Source organism: Urtica dioica, chromosome 6, assembly GCF_054948205.1.
Source record: "Urtica dioica subsp. dioica isolate 48M chromosome 6, U.dioica_male_clone48M_v1_H2, whole genome shotgun sequence".
In the NCBI taxonomy this organism is placed as follows: domain Eukaryota; kingdom Viridiplantae; phylum Streptophyta; class Magnoliopsida; order Rosales; family Urticaceae; genus Urtica; species Urtica dioica.
In genome coordinates this window covers 27,965,061-27,988,700 of record NC_142761.1, presented here as the reverse complement: position 1 = coordinate 27,988,700, position 23,640 = coordinate 27,965,061, and the positions used below count along the sequence as shown (strand labels likewise).

The 23,640-nt window shown below is 39.8% G+C and overlaps 2 protein-coding genes across 2 annotated transcripts; one reads left to right on the top strand and one right to left on the bottom strand.

Annotated features, from left to right (window-relative positions):
• Positions 1-2,033: 2,033 nt before the first annotated feature.
• On the bottom strand, positions 2,034-9,200 carry LOC149393552 (uncharacterized). The gene is made up of 5 exons (XM_089618073.1): positions 8,630-9,200; positions 8,296-8,539; positions 8,049-8,212; positions 2,350-2,553; positions 2,034-2,278 (listed from the first exon to the last, which is right to left on the bottom strand). The coding sequence occupies exons 1-5, from the start codon at positions 9,198-9,200 to the stop codon at positions 2,034-2,036; spliced, it is 1,428 nt and encodes a 475-aa protein (XP_089474199.1).
• Positions 9,201-15,740: 6,540 nt separating this feature from the next.
• Positions 15,741-18,062, top strand: LOC149393551 (uncharacterized). The gene is made up of 5 exons (XM_089618072.1): positions 15,741-16,371; positions 16,446-17,494; positions 17,569-17,644; positions 17,740-17,829; positions 17,950-18,062. Exons 1-5 carry the CDS (start codon positions 15,741-15,743, stop codon positions 18,060-18,062), a joined length of 1,959 nt encoding a protein of 652 aa, XP_089474198.1.
• Positions 18,063-23,640: the final 5,578 nt, after the last annotated feature.

Sequence of the window (23,640 nt, the reverse complement as noted above, 5' to 3'; positions counted from 1 at the left end):
AATGTACAAGATTGCTGAAATGCAATGTATATCACCTCATGCTTTGTTCCTTGGAGTGTGAATAAATGAACTGGCCAGTGTCCAAATTGAGTCTTGACTCTTTTGGATGAAACAATGTGACTTGTTAGCTCCTCGTCAATACATTGTTTCTAACTTATTTACAAGTGACAAAGGAGTTGAGGAAATGACAGCTAGAAGGGTAAAATCGTAATTTTGTAAATCCCGACTAGCTGATGATATTCATGAAGGGTAAACACTTATAATATTCTGTGGATCCACTCATTACAATTAGGTTGAATTCTTGAGTAGAAAATAAATTCATTTGAACCAAGAGATTTTCAGTGTCAACTCTTTAGTGGAATCAGTTGACATTAAGCTAAACTTGGAAAAGGTTTGTGAACTTTTGAGGCCAAGTATTTAGCTCAAGCTTTGTTCATTTGGATCCATGAGGTCACTGTCACGAATCACATCGATTAGGAATAGTTAAACTGGAAGCTAAGTCAAAACAAGAACGAAAATAGTCAAAAGGGTGTTTTTGTCTTTTGAGACAAATGATTAAATGAATGTCAATAAATTTTTTGACAAGTTCATTTGATGACTTAATGTCACTCGGCCATATTAAAATAATTGGGCCTTGTAGATTAATTTCATTTCATAAGAATTTTAATGAAAATTCTTAATGGGCCTTTTTCATGTTGTCATGAACAAGTGGAAAAGCTTCTAGAAGGCCTTTCTAGATGAGGATAGGCGCCCAACATACCCAAGAGAGAGAGAAAATATTTTGTGCATAAATGTATCAAGATACTTGCCAAAAGAAAAAGAGGAAACAAATTTCCTATACAAGGCATGGAAATTTCGGCCAAGTAGAGAAAAAGGGAAGCCAAATAAAAGAGGAAACAAATCCAAGGACTTGCTTGGCAAGTCTTGGCCGCCCAAATGAAGGAGAAGAAAAGGAAATTGGCTCATGAATATGTGATATTCTATAGAAGAGGAAACTACCTTATTGAAGGTGAGACCTCTCCTATAAATAGGAGCCTCATTCTTCTCATTTTTCTCATCCCAAGTTCTAGAGATTTGAGAGCTTCTCTCTCTAGCTTGGCCGATCCTCTCTCTCTCTCTCTCTCTCTCTCTCTCTCTCTCTCTCTCTCTCTTCAATTTCGTTTTATTGTTTTGGCACCTAGGTCCTCATTTGACCTAGAGTTTAGCTCTGCGACTTCAAGACTCGTTCTTAAGTCATAGTGTTTAAAAGTGCCCACACACTAATTCCTTTTATTTCGAGTGATTTAGTGATAGAAACTTTCGTGGTTGCTCGAGTTGCCGAGGAAGGAAGAGAGACGTGCTGCGAGGGGAGACGAACGTTTTCAACCTTCCGAAGGCTCATCAACGTTCAAGCTTCTAAAGAGGTTAGTAAATTTATTATGCTCATATTAGTTTTTATTTACATGTGCTTGCTCTTTGTCTAGGTTAGTAAAAACTGTTTTACTTGAAAAAGAAAATTTTTAAAATTCCGCCGCATAACGAAGCGTTAAACTTTTTCTTAAACCCTAGATCAATTCCAACACTCTCCGAGTCTGTTAAACATGTAATATATTATTTTCCATATTCATCATACGTACATTGTTTGTGAACTCCAACATGAATAAATGCGAATACAGTAATCTGTCAGATCTTTGACAATCTTGCGTGGCTTGATAACCTTGTTCCATAGTCCACGGATCGTAATATTGGCTACCACCACCACCACTACCACCACCAACGTCTTGACTAGCTGGATAACCGCCAAAGTCACCACCGTCTCCACCATCGTCAACGTCGTTAGGACCACGTCCATCGTCTGATGATCCATGCGAACTGTGACCAACGTCTTCGCTCAAGACGGTGTTGACATCAACACCTTCCACCCGAGCCTGTGAGGCAACGCGTGGGTCGGGCTTCCGATCTTCATCGTCGAGGTAAGTTGGGCGGATCCATTGTAGGAGTTCATCATCATCGACGTTGTCGCCCATTACCTCCATTGATCTTTGGATCATATCCTACGGATCCTTCATGTCAACGGAGTCGCTTTGGATATCTCGTAATTGCAGCTTCATGTTGTACCTACAAAAGACGAGTTCCTCAAGTCTCTTATACGCAAGTCGGTTTCGCTGCTTAGTATGGACAAGTGCAAACGTGCTCCAATTTCGCTCGCACGCCAATGATGATGCGGTCTGAGAAAGGATTCTCATCACCAACTTTCTCAACGTGGGGGTTTTAATTCCAAACATCGCCCACCATTCTCCTAAGAAAATGAAGAAACTCCGTAAATATGAAATTATGATATGAACATTGGGAATAAGAAATACTTCTTACCGGAAGCCATCTTCGTCCTTCTCACTATTGCGGATTTATTAGCGAACATGCCTTTCGCGTCGCGGAATTTTAGAAGTTCGTTCCTGATGTTGTCACAGTCATCGTTCGGGAATAGCCGCTCAAACACTTGTGTAACCGCCGTAGGATGCTCGGGTGCCTTGACGATCTTCGGATTGTATTGAAATTTTGGATTTAGGTAGTGAGCTACAAGATAAATTGTAGGACTCGAAATTTAAGCTTAATGTTGTAAATTAAGTTCATCAAAAGGACGAGAAAATTATGTGATTAATTTTCTAAGAAGCATTTCCACCATTTTTGGGTTGGAATAACACGTTTATTGAATTAGTTTAAATATATTAAGGTAAGGAGAAATCTCGAAATAAAATGAAGGATGTATCGAGTTCGTCTCGAATAATAAATTATTTTCTGAGGAGATATTCCGGAATTTAATTTAAGAAAATAAATTCTCAAGGATGAGAATTAATTCCGAGAAACCTTCAATATATTTGAATTAATCGAGAACGAACGAGAAAATTCTTGGTTTGAAACATATAATTAAAAGTTCAATCGGTTACGGATTTAATTATATAATTAGGCGATGAAGGATATAATTGTAACAATTTTCAGGACCTATTTGAAGAGAATTTATAAAGAAGGGTTGGGTTGTAATTCTCGAAGATATGCTCTCTTGGTTGTTGTCAATGGTGCCCACAAGAAGAATTGTAGTCTTTATTTTGTACATTTGATGTAATAAAGTCTCATGAAGACTCTTGCTTGTAATTGCCTATTCATTTAATAATAAAGTTGAAACGTTCATTCATTTGAAGCTTTATGATTAAACCTTAGTCTTTTAGTCCATAAACAAACTTAACAACTTACGAAGAGACAAATGTAGATTTGCAGGAACAAACTCTTCGTAGTTAGCTTAAAACGATATATTCGCAATCTAAGGGTCAAAGGACTATTGACCTCAGTATGATTGTTAGAAGAATCTATGATGTCTGGTTATGAGGCATTGAGAGTTGGAGACTCTATAGTTCTTCTAGGTATCTTCCGAAGGTACTGAATTGACCAGTGCACTTCTAGAGACAAGATAAGAACAAACCATTTAACCTCTTATGTCTCGAAGTCACTACGTATGAATTGCATCATGCTTACCTTAATCCTGAAATGAGACATGCCATTTCACAGCTTAGTATTCTCATTTGAGAAAGTCAGAGTTCGGACTCACTATGTGATTCCGAACAGGGCCTATTGGTGAAGTACTAAGTTGTGAGAATGTCATGAGTAACTTTGTGAAGTTCTCATAGATATGGAATTCATGTACAAGATTGCTGAAATGCAATGTATGTCACCTCATGCTTTGTTCCTTGGAGTGTGAATAAATGAACTGGCCAGTGTCCAAATTGAGTCTTGACTCTTTTGGATGAAACAACGTGACTTGTTAGCTCCTCGCCAATACATTATTTCTAACTTATTCACAAGCGACAAAGGAGTTGAGGAAATAACAGTTAGAAGGGTAAAATGGTAATTTAGTAAATCCCGACTAGCTGATGACATTCATGAAGGGTAAACATAGATAATATTCAGTGGATCCGCTCATCATAATTAGGTCGAATTCTTGAGTAGAAAATAAATTCATTTGAACCGAGAGATTTTCAGTGTCAACTCTTTAGTGGAGTCAGTTGGCATTAAGCTAAACTTGGAAAAGGTTTGTGAACTTTTGAGTCCAAGTGTTTAGCTCAAGCTTTGTTCATTTGGGTCCATGAGGTCACTGTCACGAATCACATCGAGTAGGAATAGTTAAACTGGAAGCTAAGTCAAAACAAGAACGAAAATTGTCAAAAGGGTATTTTTGTCTTTTGAGACATAAGATGAAATGAATGTCAATAAATTTTTTGACAAGGTCATTTGATGACATGCATCACTCGGCCAATACTAGTCTTATTGGGCCTTGTGGATTAATTTCATTTCATAAGAATTTATTGAAAATTCTTAATAGGCCTTTTTCATGTTCTCATGAACAAATAAAGAAACTTCTAGAAGCTCCTTCTAGAGGACATGTTGGGCGCCTACTACCCAAGAGATAGAGAGAATATTTTGTACATAAATGTATCAAGATACTTGCAAAAAGAAAAAGAGGAAACAAATTTGCATGTGTATGCATTAGGGTAATCGGCCAAGTGAGAAAAAGGCAAGCCAAGGAACAAAAAAGGAAACAAATCCAAGCCTCTAGGAGGCTGCCTTGGGCGCCCAAAATGGAATGGGAAATAAGGGATTTTTGCTCATGAATATGTGATATTCTATAGAAGAGGAAACTACCTTATTGAAGGTAAAACCTCTCCTATAAATAGGAGCCCCATTCCTCACTTTTCATTCATTCCAAAGTTTTAGAGATTGAGAGCTTCTCTCTCTAGACTTGGCCGCCCCTTCCTCTCTCTCTCTCTAGTTTATTTTCGATTTTTTGTTTTGGCACCTAGGTCCTCATTGGACCTAGAGTTTAGCTCTGCGACTTCAAGACTCGTTCTTAAGTCGTAGTGTTTAAAAGTGCCCACTCACTAATTCATTTTCTCTCGAGTGATTTAGTGATAGAAACTTTCGTGGTTGCTCGAGGTGCCGAGGAAAGAAAGAGAGACATGCTGCGAGGGGAGACGAGCGTTGCAACTTTCTAAGAGCTTCTCAAAGATCAAGCTTCAAGAAAGGTTAGTAAACTTCTTAGCTTATAATAGTTTTTAATTACGTGTACTTGCTCTTTTGTCTAGGTTAATAAAAAACCGTTTTTACTTATAAAAGAAAATTTTTAAAATTCCGCCGCTTACCGAAGCGTTAATTATTTTTTTAAACCCTAGATCGATTCCAACATTGGTCTTATCTCTTGCCTTATCTTCATCCACTCATTTTATGTCACGTCAACATGACCACTTACCTTAAGGAATCATCTTCTTCATTTGTGATTATCTCTTGGCCGATCAAAGAAGCCACCAAACTAGGAAAAAAAACGAGAAAAAAAGAGAGAAGGGAAGGAGAGAAAAAAATGAGCGTGAGAAAGAAAGAGAGACCGAGAGAGAAGGACGGAGAGATGGACCGACTGAGAGAGAGAGAGAGAGCGCACGACGCCGACTGAGAGAGTGAGCCGCAGAGTGAGAAGGAGAGGCCGAGAGTTTCGTCTGAGGAGTGGCCGAGAAAAGAAAAGGAAAGGAAGAGAGAAAGAGTCTCCGGCGAGGTGGGCGGCGGAGATGGACAAAGAAGAAGAGACCGGCGAGGAGTTGATGACTCGCGCTCTCCGTGGATCCGCGCGCCTTTCGAGAAGAATCACTGCCGCGAGCCGCCGTGGTCGCCGACCGGGAAACGAACGTCGGGAAAGAAGGACGCACATCGAGGAAGATTGAATCTCCCGAAAACAAGGTAAAAGAAATCAAACCCGAATGAATTTTGGAATCTAGGGTATGGAAATTGAATTTGGGATTTTTGAGTTTCTTGAGTGATTTCGGGAGATTGACAGGTTTTGGATATTGATTAGACTTGGTTGGTAATGTTTATTGCTTGAAGTTATGAATTTGAGATGGATTGTTGGAATTTTATTTGGATTTTTGGACGAAATTAGAGAATTAGGGTTTATGTGAACTTGTATTTGGGGGTTTTATTTTCTGGACGTGTTAGGATGTTCATGGATTGATTCATGCTTGGAATTGTGGTTGTTATTGATTTTTGAACGACTTTGGACGTGATTTGGTATTGGCCGTGAGACTTGGCCTTGGCCGTGTATGTTGTTTTTTGGCCGTGTGTAACGGAGTTGTTATGGATTTTGTTTGGTCTTCGTTTGAGTTTTGTTATCGAGGGTCTAGGGTCTTCTTAGGCGGGCTACGCAGAGCCCACAATGGCTGGTCAGGACGGCGAGGACGCTGCCGAGACATGACGGAGCTGCTGCACAAGCGTCGGTGAGGCGAGGCCGAGTAGAACCGAGAGAACGTCGGGTGGATAACGACGTTTCGGTTTAGGCTCGGAGACTCGCGGAGCGTCTGTTTAAAAAGTTAACGGATTACTTATTTATTATCTTGTAATTATGAAGTTTAAAGTTATTTTGTACGAATCGGTTCGAGTTAGTACGTTAGAACGTTTTATTTTTTTTTAAGTCGGTTTCGATGTAAGTTGAAAAGGAAAAAAAAAATATAGATTATTCGTTCTTATTATTAAGCTCGTTTATGGATTTTGAGAGTTAAGACTCGATCTTCTTTTAGTGTTCGAATTGTCGTTTACGCGAGCTTAATAATAATAAGTTTGGATACTTTCCTTTGGAATTCGGAAAAGAGAAGAACGAGGCTTGCTTATTAGAATTATTCTCGGGTTTCGAGATTGATCGTGGTTTTCGTTCGAGTTTACACGTTCTCGTATCGTTTGAAGTTTTGTTCTGAGGACTTGGTTTCCTTATAATTGGATATGTCTTTGGGTTCTACGATTATTAAATCGTACGTTTGAGTTTGAGTATTGTGGACTACTCATAGGATTCTGATTTATGATCGGTTTGATTTACCGTGATAGGACTCAAGACTGAAAGTCGTTTAGAGGGTTCACGGGGTAAGTGAACGTCTGGAGTCTCAGTTTTAGTGAACGTTCAGGTTCACAGGATGAGCGAACGTCTCGTAGAAGAGCGACATAGACGCTTACTCTCGAGGTAGGTTATTATAACCCTTCTCTCTTGATTTTATGGTTTGGCCTCAAGTATATATTATTTTCAAAAGGAAAATGGTTGTGAACGTGCCATGAAACCTAAACCGTTCTTAGAAGATGTGGCAGAACTTCATCACAGGATATCTGATCATGAAGTTGAGAATATTTTCGATATTATACATATATCTCGTATTTGCGAAATAAAATGTTTTGTATATCCTGATAGAGCCGGGAACGTATATATATATATATATATATATATATATATATATATATATATATATATATATATATATGAAGCGGATAGTGCAATCGTATATATAAGGGTGTGGAGAGTGCACCATTCTGATCAGAGGACTGTCACGGGTTATGTTGACAGGGGCTCAGGCAATAGTATACGTTTAAATGGGCGTAGATGCACATTTAAATTCAATTGCATTTCTTGCATTTACATTTCTAGCATCAGCATTCCGTCATTTACATTTCTGTCATTTACATTTATGCAATTTATATTCATGCAAGTTATACTTGTGCGTGTATGGTGATTTACACGTATAAGACTATTATTATACTTGTACGTGTATGGTGATTTCCGTGTGACAAGAATATTATTATTATAAAGTAAGTATTATTTTTGAAAATCTTTTTACAAATCAAACCATTACTGTAGCACCTACTGAGCCTCAGGCTCACCCCTATTTCCCTCAAATTTTTCTTATAATCAGGATGTGATAAGGAGAAGGGTTAGGAAGACCTCGGGATTAAGTGTGGTCGAGAGTTTGAAGGTTTTCGCTGGATAGACTATCAAGTATTGAAGGTTGGTTTTATTTTCGTTTTCTTTCTTTTATCTTTGGACTTGTAAAGTAAATAACTGAGTATGCACCGTGGGTTAGTTATGTAAAGTTTATTAATGTTTAATTTTATTCTTTAATCACGCCTCATCTTTTACCGGGGCGTGACATAAATAATCACAGATATAAATTAAAAATTATACAACGATGTTCACAAAGAATAAGTGAAATGAGTAATACGTGCTTGGTGCAATGGATGGTCAAGTTGTCTATTCCATCTCTCAACCGCAATGTCAACCACCCATTGCTTTTTTGGGATGCTTTCCAACTTCTTTTTCATTAAATCGAAGACGTGGTACAACAATCCCATCGTCGGAACAACTTCTGTATCAACGAGTGATAATCTGAACCATTATCAATGATAATCTGAACAACATTGTGTTCTCCGACTTCTTTCGCAATGGGCGACAGAATCTTATAGATGTACAAATAGTTCTTGATCTCATCTAACGCATCAACTGACTTCAAAAAAACAGTCTTACCCGCCGAGTACACCATAACATTTTTTATGCTTAAACGCGTAGGTCCCGTCCATCCGTCCGACATTATGGTGCAGCCATATTCCTTCCACACTTCCCGTTGCTGATCGATGTACTTCTTGACGGATGCAACCTTTGCTTTAAAGTACGTATTATAAATCTCATACGGAGTCGGAAGCGGAATACCTGGACCTGTGAAGTTTGAAATGAAAGTACACTTGGACACCACAATACTTGTCAAATTAAAACCGGTAGTTCAAAATTCAAATACACGAGACTTACCAACTGCCACAGCTTCATTGATCATGTGTCGAAAGTGCGGCGACTTCACTTTGGCAGTTGGTATATTCTCATGGATGACGTAGCTGGTAACAGCTTGTCCTAGACGGCTCTTCAATTTAGGATTCGTGATTTCTGGGATCGTAGGTTGTCGTCCACTATCTGACCGAAAATGAGGTGGTGGTGGTGAAATCCCTAAAAACCCCACCAGGGCCAGATCTCCAAGCATCCGGTTGTGTCTCTTGACGGTTCTTTTAAGAGCTTGCATCATATCACGTTCTACGTTAGTCGGACCGAAGCGATCGGCCAAGTGCTCGTCTACGGTTTCATCAAGGACGCCCTTGTTTTTCTTCTTTTGGATAGTCGCCGCTTGTAACGCTAACATCTCCTTGCGTACTTTTGAAGGAATACTCGGACATTTCTTCACGTTTTTCTTCGGATCGTTTCCACTTAAGTTTAACTTCATCCATGTGATTCCCCCTCCCCTGCTAACGTGTCCACAATAATTGCACGTGAAGTGGTTCGGGTTTGTTGCAGCTGGGGTGCAATGCTTACGAACTCCTTCCTCGCTCATCTTCGATATACCTGCATATTCAATTCAACATTTCAATCCAATTTCAACTTGTCAAAAAATTCTAATAAAACTAATTTCATTTCAATTCTCAACCTAACTATTTAATTTCATAATCTAATTTAAACATATCAACAAATTTATTTCAACATGTCAATAAATTCAATACTCACTAATTTCATTTCAATTCATAACCTAACTATTTCATTTCATAATCTAATTTAAACATGTCAACAAATTTATTTCAACATGTCAATAAATTCAATACTCACTACTTTCATTTCAATTCATAACCTAACTATTTCATTTCATAATCTAATTTAAACATGTCAACAAATTTATTTCAACATGTCAATAAATTCAATACTCACTACTTCCATTTCAATTCATAACATAACTATTTCATTTCATAATCTAATTTAAACATGTCAACAAATTTATTTCAACATGTCAATAAATTCAATACTCACTACTTTCATTTCAATTCATAACCTAACTATTTCATTTCATAATCAAATTTAAACATGTCAACAAATTTATTTCAAGATATCAATAAATTCAATTCACACTACTTTCATTTCAATTCTTAACCTAACTATTTAATTTCATAATCTAATTTAAACATGTCAACAAATTTATTTCAACATGTCAATAAATTCAATACTCACTAATTTCATTCCAATTCATAACCTAACTATTTCATTTCATAATCTAATTTAAACATGTCAACAAATTTATTTTAAGATATCAATAAATTCAATTCACACTACTTTCATTTCAATTCAAAACGTAATTATTTCATTTCATAATCTAATGAGAACATGTCAACAAATTTATTTCAAGATATCAATAAATTGAATTCACACTACTTTCATTTCAATTCAAAACGTAACAACTTCATTTCATAATCTAATGTAAACATGTTAACAAATTTATTTCAACATGTCAATAAATTCATACTCTAAAGTCTTAACTAATTTCATTTCTAGCACATACATGATAAATAAATTTCAATTCAACGTTTCTACATCTAACAAAACAAAATGTAATGTAAAGCTTAAACACATAACCTTACTTAAAAATAGAAATAAAAACTTGAAATTCTATTTTTTCAGTCGCCGGAGAAATTCAAGGTTCGCCGGAAAAAATTGTGTTTCACCGGAAAAATTCAAGGTCCGCCGGAAGTTCACCAAAAAATCTGAAAAAATATATATCATAGATCATCACATTACAAACAACATTCATGAAGATGATTATATGAAAAAAAAATCAAATTACTCAAGAAATTGAAGATACAAGTTTCAGAATCTAGGGTTAAAAAAACAATTTCGAATTTCCTTAAAATCTGAGGAAATTCGCCGACAATAAGTTGATTTATAACTTCACCTTGATGAAATTTATGGAAAGTCACCGACAGCTATGGAAATTCGCCGGCAACAGAGTCTTCTTCTTCAACAGCCGAAACACTTTTTTTTCTTTTCCTTTGATTTTATCGACTTTCAGGGAAAGAACAAGGCTTTTATACACATTGTGGAACGACATTCGATGGCATAAAACGATCGAAACATCATGTCGTTTCCTGGAAAATCGAACGACAAAAACGATGGAAACGACACAAAGGCCTGTCGCTCGCCGGTGACTCAACGAAATGGAATTTTCGGCCGAATTTCCAAAAAAATCGGCGACATTTTATTCCTTGATTGTTTGGACCAGTCAAACTTGTCGGGATTCTAACAAGATTTCTATTCGTTGTGTAGTTCTTCGACATATTTGGTGAAATGCGTGTTGGTGGTCGTGTATGCATGATTGACTTCCGTGTACTTCCTTTTCTTCTTAAGGTAGTAGAATAGTACACTCATGTGCTGCAAACAAATGGAAATAAATCACATGTGTTTATTGTCATGAATAGAAATAAATCTGATGAATTATTGACATGAATACCAATAAATCACATATGTTTATTGGCATGAATAGAAATAAATCAGATGAATTATTGACATGAGTAGAAATAAATCAGATGAATTATCGACATGAATACCAATAAATCACATGTGTTTATTGACATGAATAGAAATAAATCATATAAATTATTGACATGAGTAGAAATAAATCAATTGACTTATTGACATAAATTATTGACAAGAATACCAATAAATGAATTTATGTTTGGTACATCATCGGTTAGCCATTCGTCTGCCGTCCACAAGATGTTAAACCATGTCTTTGAGTTAATGCATATGTCCCGGAAGTCCCAAGTTGGAGACAACGACTCTTTAAAGTCATTGTATTTAATATTGACATTTGTCTTTTTGTATCCGGCTTTGAAACCAACTTCCAACCACTTTTTCATGACATTAACATCATCTGTGGAAGGCGGTGCCGTTGAATCTGAGAGTGGATAGGGTGAGGGTATTTTCTTTGGGCCGGTGATGAATAGAACATATAGCCGCGACTTCGGTGTAGGAGTGTATGTTTACATGTCTCCTTGCAACTGCTCCTAATAGAATGAAAAAACATTTCAATATACACCAATTATTAACATTATTATCAATAAACACATGTTTTTATTGACATGAATGTCAATAAACACATGCAATTATTGATATACATTCATGTCAATAAAAACATGTTATGGATATGAATGTCAATATTTGTGTTTATTGATATGAATGCTAATAAAAACATGTGTTTATTGATATGAATGTTGGTATTACCACTCTTTGAGATCATTTTTTTGTTTCTAGTTACGTACATTAAAAGAACGAAGGCCTTAGCATAAAAAAACGTTTTGCGTGGTCCAATGATACCATTTTTCTCTTTTTTTTCTTTTCTGCATGGGGGCCCACTGATTTGTCTATGTTTTTTCCTCTCTCTCTCTCTCTCTCTCTCTCTCTCTCTCTCATTTTCTTTTATTTTCCCTTTCCCACCATTACTTTTTCAGTTTTCTCCATTGTTTTTATAAATTTATATTTTTTTTAATAGGGGCAATATCGACCAGGATTATATGATATATTAGCAGTGCAAAGCGCAGGTGGCACTATCGGTCAAGATTACATAGTAGGTGGCATTATTGGCCAAGATTGCATATTTTTTTAGAATAAATCCTAGGGGGTATGCATTTTTGCATCCCATGAGGGTTTAAACCCATAACCTCTCCGTCGAGGTGTGTGTGGGATTACCGCTAGACCAAGCTAGCTACCACTTATAAATTTATATATTGTTTTATTTTTTGTTTGCATTTGTTTTCCTCTTTTTTAATGAAACGGAGACCCCCTTTTTTATTGTTATTTACTACATAATACAATTTTATGTATCTAATAGGTTTGAAATTGCAAAATGGTGTGTTAATATAAACATGTTATGTTTACATTATATTTCGTTTTAACAACTTTTTTTTTACTGATAATAGAATTAATTGAAATATAAATTTTAAATGATTAAAAATAAGCTAGAGAAAATAACTAATAAATTACACACTTAAGGTAATTTTATCAATTGAGATTAATCATGTATAACACAGTTCAAGTAAACTATTAATGGAGAGGATTCTATTATATTTGATCAATATTTTTGTTTTCATCTACACAATTGAATTGCTAAAACTCAAATCGTTCGTTTTTTTATTTTTATTTGAATTGATCTTAACTAAATAATAAAATACTAAGATCCTTATTGTGTCTAGTGCTTTTGTTTTCATTTAACATGAAGTTTTTTTCCTAAAAAAAAAACTATAAGATTCTTATTGCAGTTTCCTTTTTTGATTTGGCTTATTCTATTAATTCACATAATAATATCTGAAATGATACCTATTGCAATACTAAACCTGAGTTCAAGAATTAAATTAATAACTTCATATGCAACTTGGATCATTCTTCAATTCTAACATTACATATTATTAATAAAATTTACATATATAAAAATGAAGACATAATCATATAAAAAAAAACAAGTAATGAAAAAAATTACATCCTTGGAAAATAGCACAAATTTAATATCAATATACTATATATGCTTTCAAAAAATACATCTATTTAATTTCTAAAAATATAACCCCCAATCCAAATTTTGTCGAGCATATTTGGTGTGAAACTAGGAAATAACAGTTTAAAATAACTATTTTACCTTTTTAATTTGTTTTGTGTAAGAGAGGTCCATGAATTTTTAATTAATTCATTTACATTTATAAAATATCAGGATTAATTAACAACAACAAAAACGTAAAATAGTATGATCTTATAATTAAGTTTAATTTTTATCTTTCTATCATATACTAAATTTGTTTACGAGATAATTAATATTTACTATTAAATTCGATATATTTCTTTTTATATATGATTTCGAACACAGATTTGCTTATGAGCTTAAACTTCACAATGTTGTAGAAGTATAACTATGCTGCGACGAAAATATACACATAATTATTATTACAAAATAATAATAATAATAATAATAATAATAATAATAATAATAATAATAATAATAATAATAATAATAATAATAATAATAATAATAATAATAATAATAATAATAATAATAATAATAATAATAATAATAATAATAATAATAATAATAATAATAATAATAATAATAATAATAATAATAATAATAATAATAATAATAATAATAATAATAATAATAATAATAATAATAATAATAATAATAATAATAATAATAATAATAATAATAATAATAATAATAATAATAATAATAATAATAATAATAATAATAATAATAATAATAATAATAATAATAATAATAATAATAATAATAATAATAATAATAATAATAATAATAATAATAATAATAATAATAATAATAATAATAATAATAATAATAATAATAATAATAATAATAATAATAATAATAATAATAATAATAATAATAATAATAATAATAATAATAATAATAATAATAATAATAATAATAATAATAATAATAATAATAATAATAATAATAATAATAATAATAATAATAATAATAATAATAATAATAATAATAATAATAATAATAATAATAATAATAATAATAATAATAATAATAATAATAATAATAATAATAATAATAATAATAATAATAATAATAATAATAATAATAATAATAATAATAATAATAATAATAATAATAATAATAATAATAATAATAATAATAATAATAATAATAATAATAATAATAATAATAATAATAATAATAATAATAATAATAAGGGTCAATCGGCTATATAGCTGAATAGAACTTAAGCTTTTGCAAAATAGTCATAGTTTGCCAATTATAAGCAAACTAGTCCAAGTAAGATTAATCTAGGCCGAATTAAATTTAATCACAACGAACTATAAAGACAGAATGTAAGTTTTATGATGATTGGATTAAAATTAATCGAGACATGATTAAAAGTCATAGTACTCTCAATTAACTATTTTGCTATACCTAATGAGACTATGACTATTTTGCAAAAGTCATAATTTGAATTGGCTACTTCATACCATTTTTCCTAATAATAATAATAATAATATATGTATAAAGCAAGGTTTGAAAAACCGGGGGAACCGGACCGGGATCCGGGTGGGAACCCGGTTCCCACTTCCCGGTCCGGTCCAGTTAAAAAAACAAAACAAAACCGGGTATAAATACCCGGTTTACCTAAAAAATTCTTCATTTGCGACGGGAAACAGGGGCTCAAAAAACCGCCGCGACTCAGACCAAATTTGCCAGCTTCCCGACCGGATCCCGCCGTCTCGCCAAGTTCCCGACGCGCCGAAGGCCAAAAACTCCCAGATCCCGCCGGTAATTCCTTTCCCGGTCCATTTCCCGGCCAAATTTTATTTCTTGATGATTTTGAGTTTAAAACTTGAAATTTCTTGATAATTTTTGAAGATTAAGTAAAAATTGATAGTTGTGAACTTAAATGTAGTGTTGATTTAAGGTTTGTGTTCATGATTCTAATTTTTTGTAATTAATCCGAATTATTTGGTAATTTTTTGAGTATTTAGTGATGATTAAGGTTATGATGAAGTGGTTTATTGATTTATGAAGAAATTTTGTGAGTTGTTTTTAATTTTAGAAATTTTGTGTTGATGTTTGTAATTTTTTTGGATTTAATCCGAATTATTTGATAATTTTGTGATTAGTTAGTGATGATTAAGGTTATGATAAACTTGTTTATTGATTTATGAAGAAATTTTGTGACTTGTTTTTAATTTTAGAAATTTTGTGTTGATGTTTGTAATTTTTTTGGATTTAATCCGAATTATTTGATAATTTTGTGATTATTTAGTGATGATTAAGGTTATGATGAACTTGTTTATTGATTTATGAAGAAATTTTGTGACTTGTTTTTAATTTTAGAAATTTTGTGTTTATGTTTGTAATTTTTTTGGATTTAATCCGAATTATTTGATAATTTTGTGATTAGTTAGTGATGATTAAGGTTATGATGAACTTGTTTATTGATTTATGAATACATTTTGTGACTTGTTTTTAATTTTATAAATTTTGTGTTTATGTTTGTAATGTTATTTGTTCATTTGTAGATTACAAGTTGCAAGAATGTCGGCCCCCGACCCAGCTAGGAAGTATTGCACACCTATTCCCGGGAAAAGTAGCGGCCACAAGTGCATATTTTGCGAGCACAATATGGGAGGTGGCGGCATCACGAGAGTGAAAAACCACCTAGCCCATGTAGACCCAACGAGGAGTGTCAAATTCTGTGAGAAAGTCCCTCCTGAAGTGAGAGAAGAGATGCAAGCTTTACTTCAAGGCAATGTCGTAAAAAAGAAGAACAAAAAGTCGTTGGACGCTACGCTTCAAAAGACATTGACTAAAAATGTTGGCGGGGAAGAATCAAGCGAAGAAGCATACGAAGCGCAATTACGAGCAGTTATGAAGAGGTCAAGACAAGAGGCGGCGCAGACGGAATGGGAGGCTCGAATGATGTCGGGGCCCGACAGTGATTCTACGGCAAAATCTCCACCAGCTGCTCCGTCATTATATAAGTCAGCGAGTGCGAAGCAAACAAAAATCGATGAGATCGTGGATCCGAAGAAGAGAACGTGGCTCGGAAGACACATAACAAAATTCTTTGTTCACCAACATGTGCCGGCGAGTAAGGCCGCCTCGCATGAGTTCAAAAACATGATAGCATCCGTTCAAGACTTGGATAATCCTCAATTTGTGATAAGTAATTTTATTTTCATATTGTCGAATCGCATGTGTTCTTGAAACGTTAACATGATGTATATTGGCATATTGCAGGTCCAGGCGTTCGTATACCAACTCCGTATGAAATTCATAACAAATACCTCGATATGGAGGTTGCAGATGCGGAGAACTACCTTGACGAACACAAGAAGCGGTGGGTAAAATACGGCTGCACCATACTCACTGATGGTTGGACGGGGCCGACCAGACTGAGCATCATAAACATTATGGTTTATTGTGCTGGTGCAACGGTGTTTTTAAAGTCCGTTGATGCATCAAAGCATACGAAAACAGGGGAGTACATCTACGGAATACTGAGGTCAGCGCTCAAAGAAATCGGAAAAGAGAATGTCGTCCAAGTTGTGACCGACAACGGTTCGAACTACAGGAGTGCCGGGTTGAAATTACAACGCAAGTACCATGTATACTGGACACCTTGCGCTGCACATTGTCTAGATATGATGTTTGAAGATATTGGGAAGAGAGATAGTGTTAAGCAAACTATCAAATCTGCGAGGGATGCGACTAAGTTCATCTACAACCACGGCACTGTGTTGTCCAAGTTACGGGAGACATCCCCAGGTGAAATCATCCGTCCCGGCACAACAAGATTTGCCACAAACTACCTAGCTCTCAGAAGTCTCCGAGAGAAGAGAGCTGCGTTGAGGACGATGTTCAGTAGTCAATGGTGGGATGATTCCAAATTGAGTGCAACTCCTACAGGTACATCCATAGCCGAGACTTGTTTAAATCCCAGATTCTGGCATTCGGTGGACGAAGTATGTGCCATATTCGAGCCGATGTACACCACTCTTCGATTAGTGGACACTGAGGTGCATCCCACGATGGGATTACTATACTACGTCTTCCACGAGATGAGAAAGAAGTTGGAAGCGATGAGTGGGAAGAAATGGGTTGTCGACATCGTGAACCACAGATGGAGTACTCAAATGGAACATCCACTACACATTGCAGCTTTCTTCCTAAATCCAAAGTTGCTGTTTAACCCGGATATCCACATGGACAATACCCACATGGCCGCTGTGACAAGGGTGTTCGACTTCTTGCATTCGGATCTTGATGGGTCAACTCTTGGGAGAGAGGTATAAAACTATAAATTGTTACAAGCTATATCACATTATGAATATATGAGTCTTATTTGATTTTCTAATTACAGTTAATCGCATTTCGAGACGCTCGAGGGGACTTCTCACAAAGAAGTGTTGTTTCGGCACGAGGCACCCTTTGTGCAAGTAAGCTTGTGAGATGAATTGTATGCATTAAGCCATTAACTATGTCATGGAATGGTAATAAATGACATGATATGATTTATGTCACATGATTGCAGGTGAGTGGTGGGAGCTTTACGGAAATTGGACCCCGACTTTACAAACGTTGGCTATTCGAATTTTGTCACAAACTGCATCCGCCTCCGCTTGTGAGAGGAATTGGAGTACATTTGCCCTCGTCCACACAAAACAAAGGAACCGTCTAGCGTACGGCAGACTCGAGAAGCTTGTTTTCTGCTCATACAACATGAAGTTGCAGCTCCGAGAAGCAACTCGGATTCACGACAACAACCTCAACCTCCTGGATCCTTTGGATATCATCGAACGAGCTTTCGAACGCTCGGGGAACGATAATGAGGGAGACGACGAAATGCTCCGCTAGATTGACGAAGTTCACATGGACGACGTCAACCAGAACCCGGATCCGGCAGTAGCTGAAGCGGCTCGAGAGCATGGAGTTGATCCGGATCGAGTGGTGAACGAGGATGTCCAACCTCAACGCGGATCCGGAGATAGTTCGGATTCAGATGGCGGAGGTTCAAGCCATAGATCAAGCGGAGCAGGTGGAGGTGCATGTGACGGTGGATCAGGGGGAGGTGCTGGAGGTTCCTATCGGTCTGGGGGTTCCTTTACTGCTGGAGGCACCTCATTTGGTGATGTCGGCGGTTCTCAACTTGGATACGCACCATCGCAAGAAGATTTTGATCGTCTTCATCACCCTGCCTTTTTTGATTCAGGATACGAGCGCGGAGGTCAGGGCGGAGGTATGAATGATGCCATGTCATTTACGTCTAGCAATGACGTTGATGACTTGTCCTACAACTTCGGATCGGTATCAATTGGTCCTCAAGGCACAGAGTCATCTTATGATGACGGATCTTCCAGTTACAACTACCAGGACTCCTATGCATCAAGTTACGCTCCCGAAACGGTGCAACCAGTTCCAGGTTATCCCCTCCACTCCATGACTGTTGGTTCATCTCAGTATGAGTACGACTATCACTTGAACAGGTAATTTAGTGCATATGCTCATTACATGACTTGGTATGATTACTGTATGACCGCTGCATACGGTCGCTTTGAGTAGTCATTTGTATCCCTCCTATGTTGAATTTGTTGAACAATAGTATTTGGTGGATTGTGTTGAACTTTATCATTTTGGTTATTAAACTTACTTTTTGTTGTGTTTGTAATTTCTTATTGTGTTGAAAACATTCTACACTATTTTTAATTTTATGAATTTTATCCTACGTACTTTGTATGTTTTTTTGTATATTTCTTTTCTGAATTCCTCTCGGTAAATACCGGTATTTGACGGTATTCCTCTACGGTAACGGTAAGTTCAACGGTACCGGTTTCCTTTTTTTTCTCGCTTCCCCCGGTATTCCTTTACGGTACGGGCGGTTACCAGTAAATTCGAAGGCTCGGAACGGTAACGGTAACGGTATTTGTTGTCGCTGTTTTTCGGACAACTATTTAGGAGCCAAAGACAGTTAGACCCAAGGCCGGACCAAGTGGTCTCGTCTTGACTCGAGCGTGTCGGACTTGGTATCCCAAGTCGTCCCTTAGCTGTGGGTGAAGCTCACCTCGTCTCGATACCTGAAAAGCAAACAAGAGATTGTGAACTACAAAGGGGAAACAGGGGGGGTGCCCCTGTTTACCTCTCCGACGCTCAACATTAGTGGGATTGAGGTGGAGTATAGGGGTTTTAGGGGTGTTTAGAGGCCAAAGCTTGAGAGAAACGAGCGAGGTACGAGTTCAGCAGCGTTTCAATGCTCAAGAATGGATCACCTGGACTAGGGGAGCGGCCCCTATATTTATAGGCAGCCAAGGGGTGGTTTGAAGACCCCTTGGCCGAGTGAACAAGTTTGGGTCGGCCAATGGCCGAGGGAAGGCTCTAGAGCCGGCCATTGGCCGAGGGAAGGCTCTAGAGCCGGCCATTGGCTGAGGCAAGACTCTAGAGCCGGCCAATGGCCGAGGGAAGGCTCTAGAGCCGGCCATTGGCCGAGGCAAGCCTTGCGCCGGCCAATGGCCGAGGCAAGCCTTGGGCCGGCCAATGGCCGAGGCAAGCCTTAGGGCCGGCCAATGGCCGAGGCAAGCCTTAGGGCCGGCCAATTGCCGAGGCAAGCCTTAGGGCCGGCCAATGGCCGAGGCAAGCCTTGGGCCGGCCATTGGCCGAGGCAAGCCTTAGGGCCGGCCAACGGCCGAGGCAAGCCTTAGGGCCGGCCATTGGCCGAGGCAAGCCTTAGGGCCGGCCATTGGCCGAGGCAAGCCTTGAGCCGGCCAATGGCCGGGGCAAGCCTTGGGCCGGCCAATGGCCGAGGCAAACCTTGGGCCGGCCATTGGCCGAGGCAAACCTTGGGCCGGCCATTGGCCGAGGCAAACCTTGGGCCGGCTGCATGGGCATTTGACCTGGCCCTCGGTTTGGGCCGGCCCCTGGTTGGGCCAGGGCCTCGCCGTTCAAGACCTCGTACCGGCCACGAGGGTCGAGGAAATGCCTTTATCCTCGTCGGCCCTAGACGGGCCGACAACATTAGCCCCCCGAGTTTCTGGTCGAGCGTAGATCGAGTGGAAACTCAAAATCTACGCTTTTATACGAATGCGGGATGAACGCTCTCGGGTTCGCGTCATGAGGAATGGCCTTTGGGCGTCGCGAGGGACGACTTATTGTTTCGGGTTGATTGTGCGCGGCTTATTTTCTCGATCTACCAGTGAGGGCGTGATCGATTAGCACGGCCTTATTGTGTTGTGCGCGTCTTGTTTTCTCGACTTGCCAATGAAGGCATAATCGATTTGCACGTCTTTGTTGTATTGTGCAGACCTTGAACCCATTTGTAACTCGTTGCCCGTGGGCTGACGAGCTGGGCGGCGAGCGCGATGCCACATTTGTGTGGCGAGGTTTCCCGTGGACGCTGGCTAGACCAGATACGCCCTGCGGACGCAGACCTTGAACCCATTTGTAACTCGTTGCCCGTGGGCCGACGAGCTGGGCGGCGAGCGCGATGCCACATTTGTGTGGCGAGGTTTCCCGTGGACGCTGGCTAGACCAAATACGCCCTGCGGACGCAGACCTTGAACCCATTTGTAACTCGTTGCCCGTGGGCCGACAAGCTGGGCGGCGAGCGCGATGCCACATTTGTGTGGCGAGGTTTCCCGTGGACGCTGGCCAGACCAGATACGCCCTGCGGACGCAGACCTTGAACCCATTTGTAACTCGTTGCCCGTGGGCCGACGAGCTGGGCGGCGAGCGCGATGCCACATTTGTGTGGCGAGGTTTCCCGTGGACGCTGGCCAGACCAGATACGCCCTGCGGACGCAGACCTTGAACCCATTTGTAACTCGTTGCCCGTGGGCCGACGAGCTGGGCGGCGAGCGCGGACTTGAGACTCAACTCGAGGGCTCATGTAGAGCCTGCACGAGGAGTGGTTAGTTGGCTTGTGGACTCAAACTCGGCCCGAGGGCTTATGTAGCCTGCACGAGGAGTTACGCGAAGGGTCGGCACGAGGAGTATCGGTCAACTCGTGGACTCGAGGTTCGACTCGAGCAATTAACGCATCTCGAGGAGACATGTGGAGAGTCAGCACGAGGAGTATCAGTCGACTCGTGGGCTTGAACTCGACTCGAGGAATAAACGCATCTCGAGGAGACATGTGAAGAGTCGGCACGATGAGTATTGATCGACTCGTGGACTTGAGCTCGACTCGAGGAATAAACGCATCTCGAGGAGACATGTGAAGAGTCGGTAGGAGGAGTATTGATCGACTCGTGGACTTGAGCTCGACTCGAGGAATAAACGCATCTCGAGGAGTTACGGGGGGAGTCTCCCTTCGGGACCTTCGGCCGAATCCAAAGACGTTTGGACGAAGTGACGAAGTCGCTCCAGCTCGACTAGACAAAGTGGCGAGCTCGATAGATGAGGCGACGAGCTCGACCAGGCAAACTTGACCAGGCAAGGTGGCGAGTTCGACCGGGCGACGTGGCGAGCTGATGAGCTCGGCCGGGTGACGCGAGCTGATGAGCTCGGCCGGGCGAGGCGAGCTGACGAGCTTGGCCGGGCGGGGCGAGCTGACGAGCTTGGCCGGGCGGGGCGAGCTGACGAGCTCGGCCAGGCGAGGCGAGCTGACGAGCTCGGCCAGGCGAGGCGAGCTGACGAACTCGGCCAGACGAGGCGAGCTGACGAGCTCGGCCAAGCGAGGCGAGCTGACGAGCTCGGCCAGGCGAGGCGAGCTGACGAGCTCGGCCAAGCGAGGCGAGCTGGCGAGCTCGGCCAGGCGAGGCGAGCTGACGAGCCCGGCCAGGCGAGGCGAGCTGATGTGCTCGGCCAGGGCGAGACGAACTGACGAGCTCGGCCAGGCAAGGCGACCTGATGAGCTCGGCCAGGCGAGGCGAGCTTATGAGCTCGGCCAGGGTGAGGCGAGTTGACGATCTCGGCCAGGGCGAGGCGACGAGCTGGGGAGCTCGGCCAGGCGAGGCGAGCTGATGAGCTCGGCCAGGCGAGGCGACCTGATGAGCTCGGCCAGGCGAGGCGACCTGATGAGCTTGAAATCCCGAAAATTCGTAAGGATCGGCTCGAGGAGTATCAGTCGACTCGTGGACTCGGGCTCAACTCGAGGACTCATGTAGAGCCTGCACGAGGAGCTACGTGATGAACCGGCACGAGGAGTATTGGTCAACTCGTGGACTCGAACTCGACTCGAGGAATGGACGCATCTCGAGGAGTTACGTGGAGAGTCGGCACGAGGAGTATTGGTCGACTCGTGGACTCGAACTCGACTCGAGGAATAAACGCATCTCGAGGAGTTACGTGGAGAGTCGACACGGGGAGTATTGGTCAACTCGTGGACTCGAACTCGACTCGAGGAATGGACGCATCTCGAGGAGTTACGTGGAGGGTCGACACGAGGAGTATTGGTCAACTCGTGGACTCGAACTCGACTCGAGGAATGGACGCATCTCGAGGAGTTACGTGGAGGGTCGACACGAGGAGTATTGGTCAATTCGTGGACTCGAACTCGACTCGAGGAATTGACGCATCTCGAGGAGTTACGTGAGAAGTCTTTCTTTGGGATCTTCGGCCTAACCACCGGCCCCTTGAGACTTCATTATTATTATTATTATTATTTTTGAGTTGTTTTTGATGGAGCATTGACCCCTGTCAGCCCCCCGAGTTTCTTGCGTTTGTGAGACAGGCCAAGAAACTCTCGCATTGGAGGTATACAATAGTGTGAGTTGCATATGTAGAATAACTTTTTATTGCAATAAAGGGGGTCGTTACAGGTAGTCATGGCATTTGGCCTTCTTTTATGAAAAAAAAGAAAATTACATTTTTGAAAGGTCGATCGAGTTCGGTCGTGAGTTTAAGGGTCGAAGTAACGATACTCATGGCTTGCTAGCAGACGCGACGAATTCCTTGAAATCCCCATCTCGAATTAGGGAATCAATTCGCTTCTTAAGCTGCTTGCACTCGATCGTCGCGTGCCCGTGATCTTTGTGGTATTCGCAGAACCGACTTCGATCTCGCTTCGCGGGGTCCTTTGTGAGTGGAGCGGGGCTTCCCAGCTCATCGCGGCGTAAGCGCAGGATCCGGTCGGGCGTTGTGTGGAGCGGGACGAAGGATCGCTTCGGGGCTGGAGAAGGGTGGTCGTTAGGGACTTGACCCTTCCGGCGCCTTTTCCTTCGTGACTCGGGACCAACGGCCGGCATCACAAGCGTGGCTGCGCGCTTTTGGTTGGGTGCTTGATCAGTGTTGGGTGGTTGCTGCCCCAAGACGATCGCGGTCTCACGTTGAGCGTCGAGGTTTTCTCTCAAGTCGAACTCGTGATTCTCTCTTTGAGAGTTGAGGCGGTCTCTCAAGTCTCCGGAGGCCGTCCCTATCACCCTTGTTAAGGGCGCATTATTCAGGCGACGCCTTTGGCGGAGGCCGAGACCATCGACGTTGTCACCTTCACAAGGGTTTTGGA

Bases quoted from the DNA above. Each gene is read 5' to 3' on its own strand.
- LOC149393552 (XM_089618073.1), bottom strand. From the start codon at position 9,200: ATGAGCGAGGAAGGAGTTCGTAAGCATTGCACCCCAGCTGCAACAAAC. The intron at 8,540-8,629 runs GTAAGTCTCGTG...CAAACTTCACAG, and splicing joins CAATGAAGCTGTGGCAGTTG to GTCCAGGTATTCCGCTTCCG. The intron at 2,554-8,048 runs GTATTACTCATT...TTTATCTTGTAG, and splicing joins CCATCCATTGCACCAAGCAC to CTCACTACCTAAATCCAAAA.
- LOC149393551 (XM_089618072.1), top strand. From the start codon at position 15,741: ATGTCGGCCCCCGACCCAGCTAGGAAGTATTGCACACCTATTCCCGGG. The intron at 16,372-16,445 runs GTAATTTTATTT...GGCATATTGCAG, and splicing joins TAATCCTCAATTTGTGATAA to GTCCAGGCGTTCGTATACCA. The intron at 17,645-17,739 runs GTAAGCTTGTGA...ACATGATTGCAG, and splicing joins ACGAGGCACCCTTTGTGCAA to GTGAGTGGTGGGAGCTTTAC.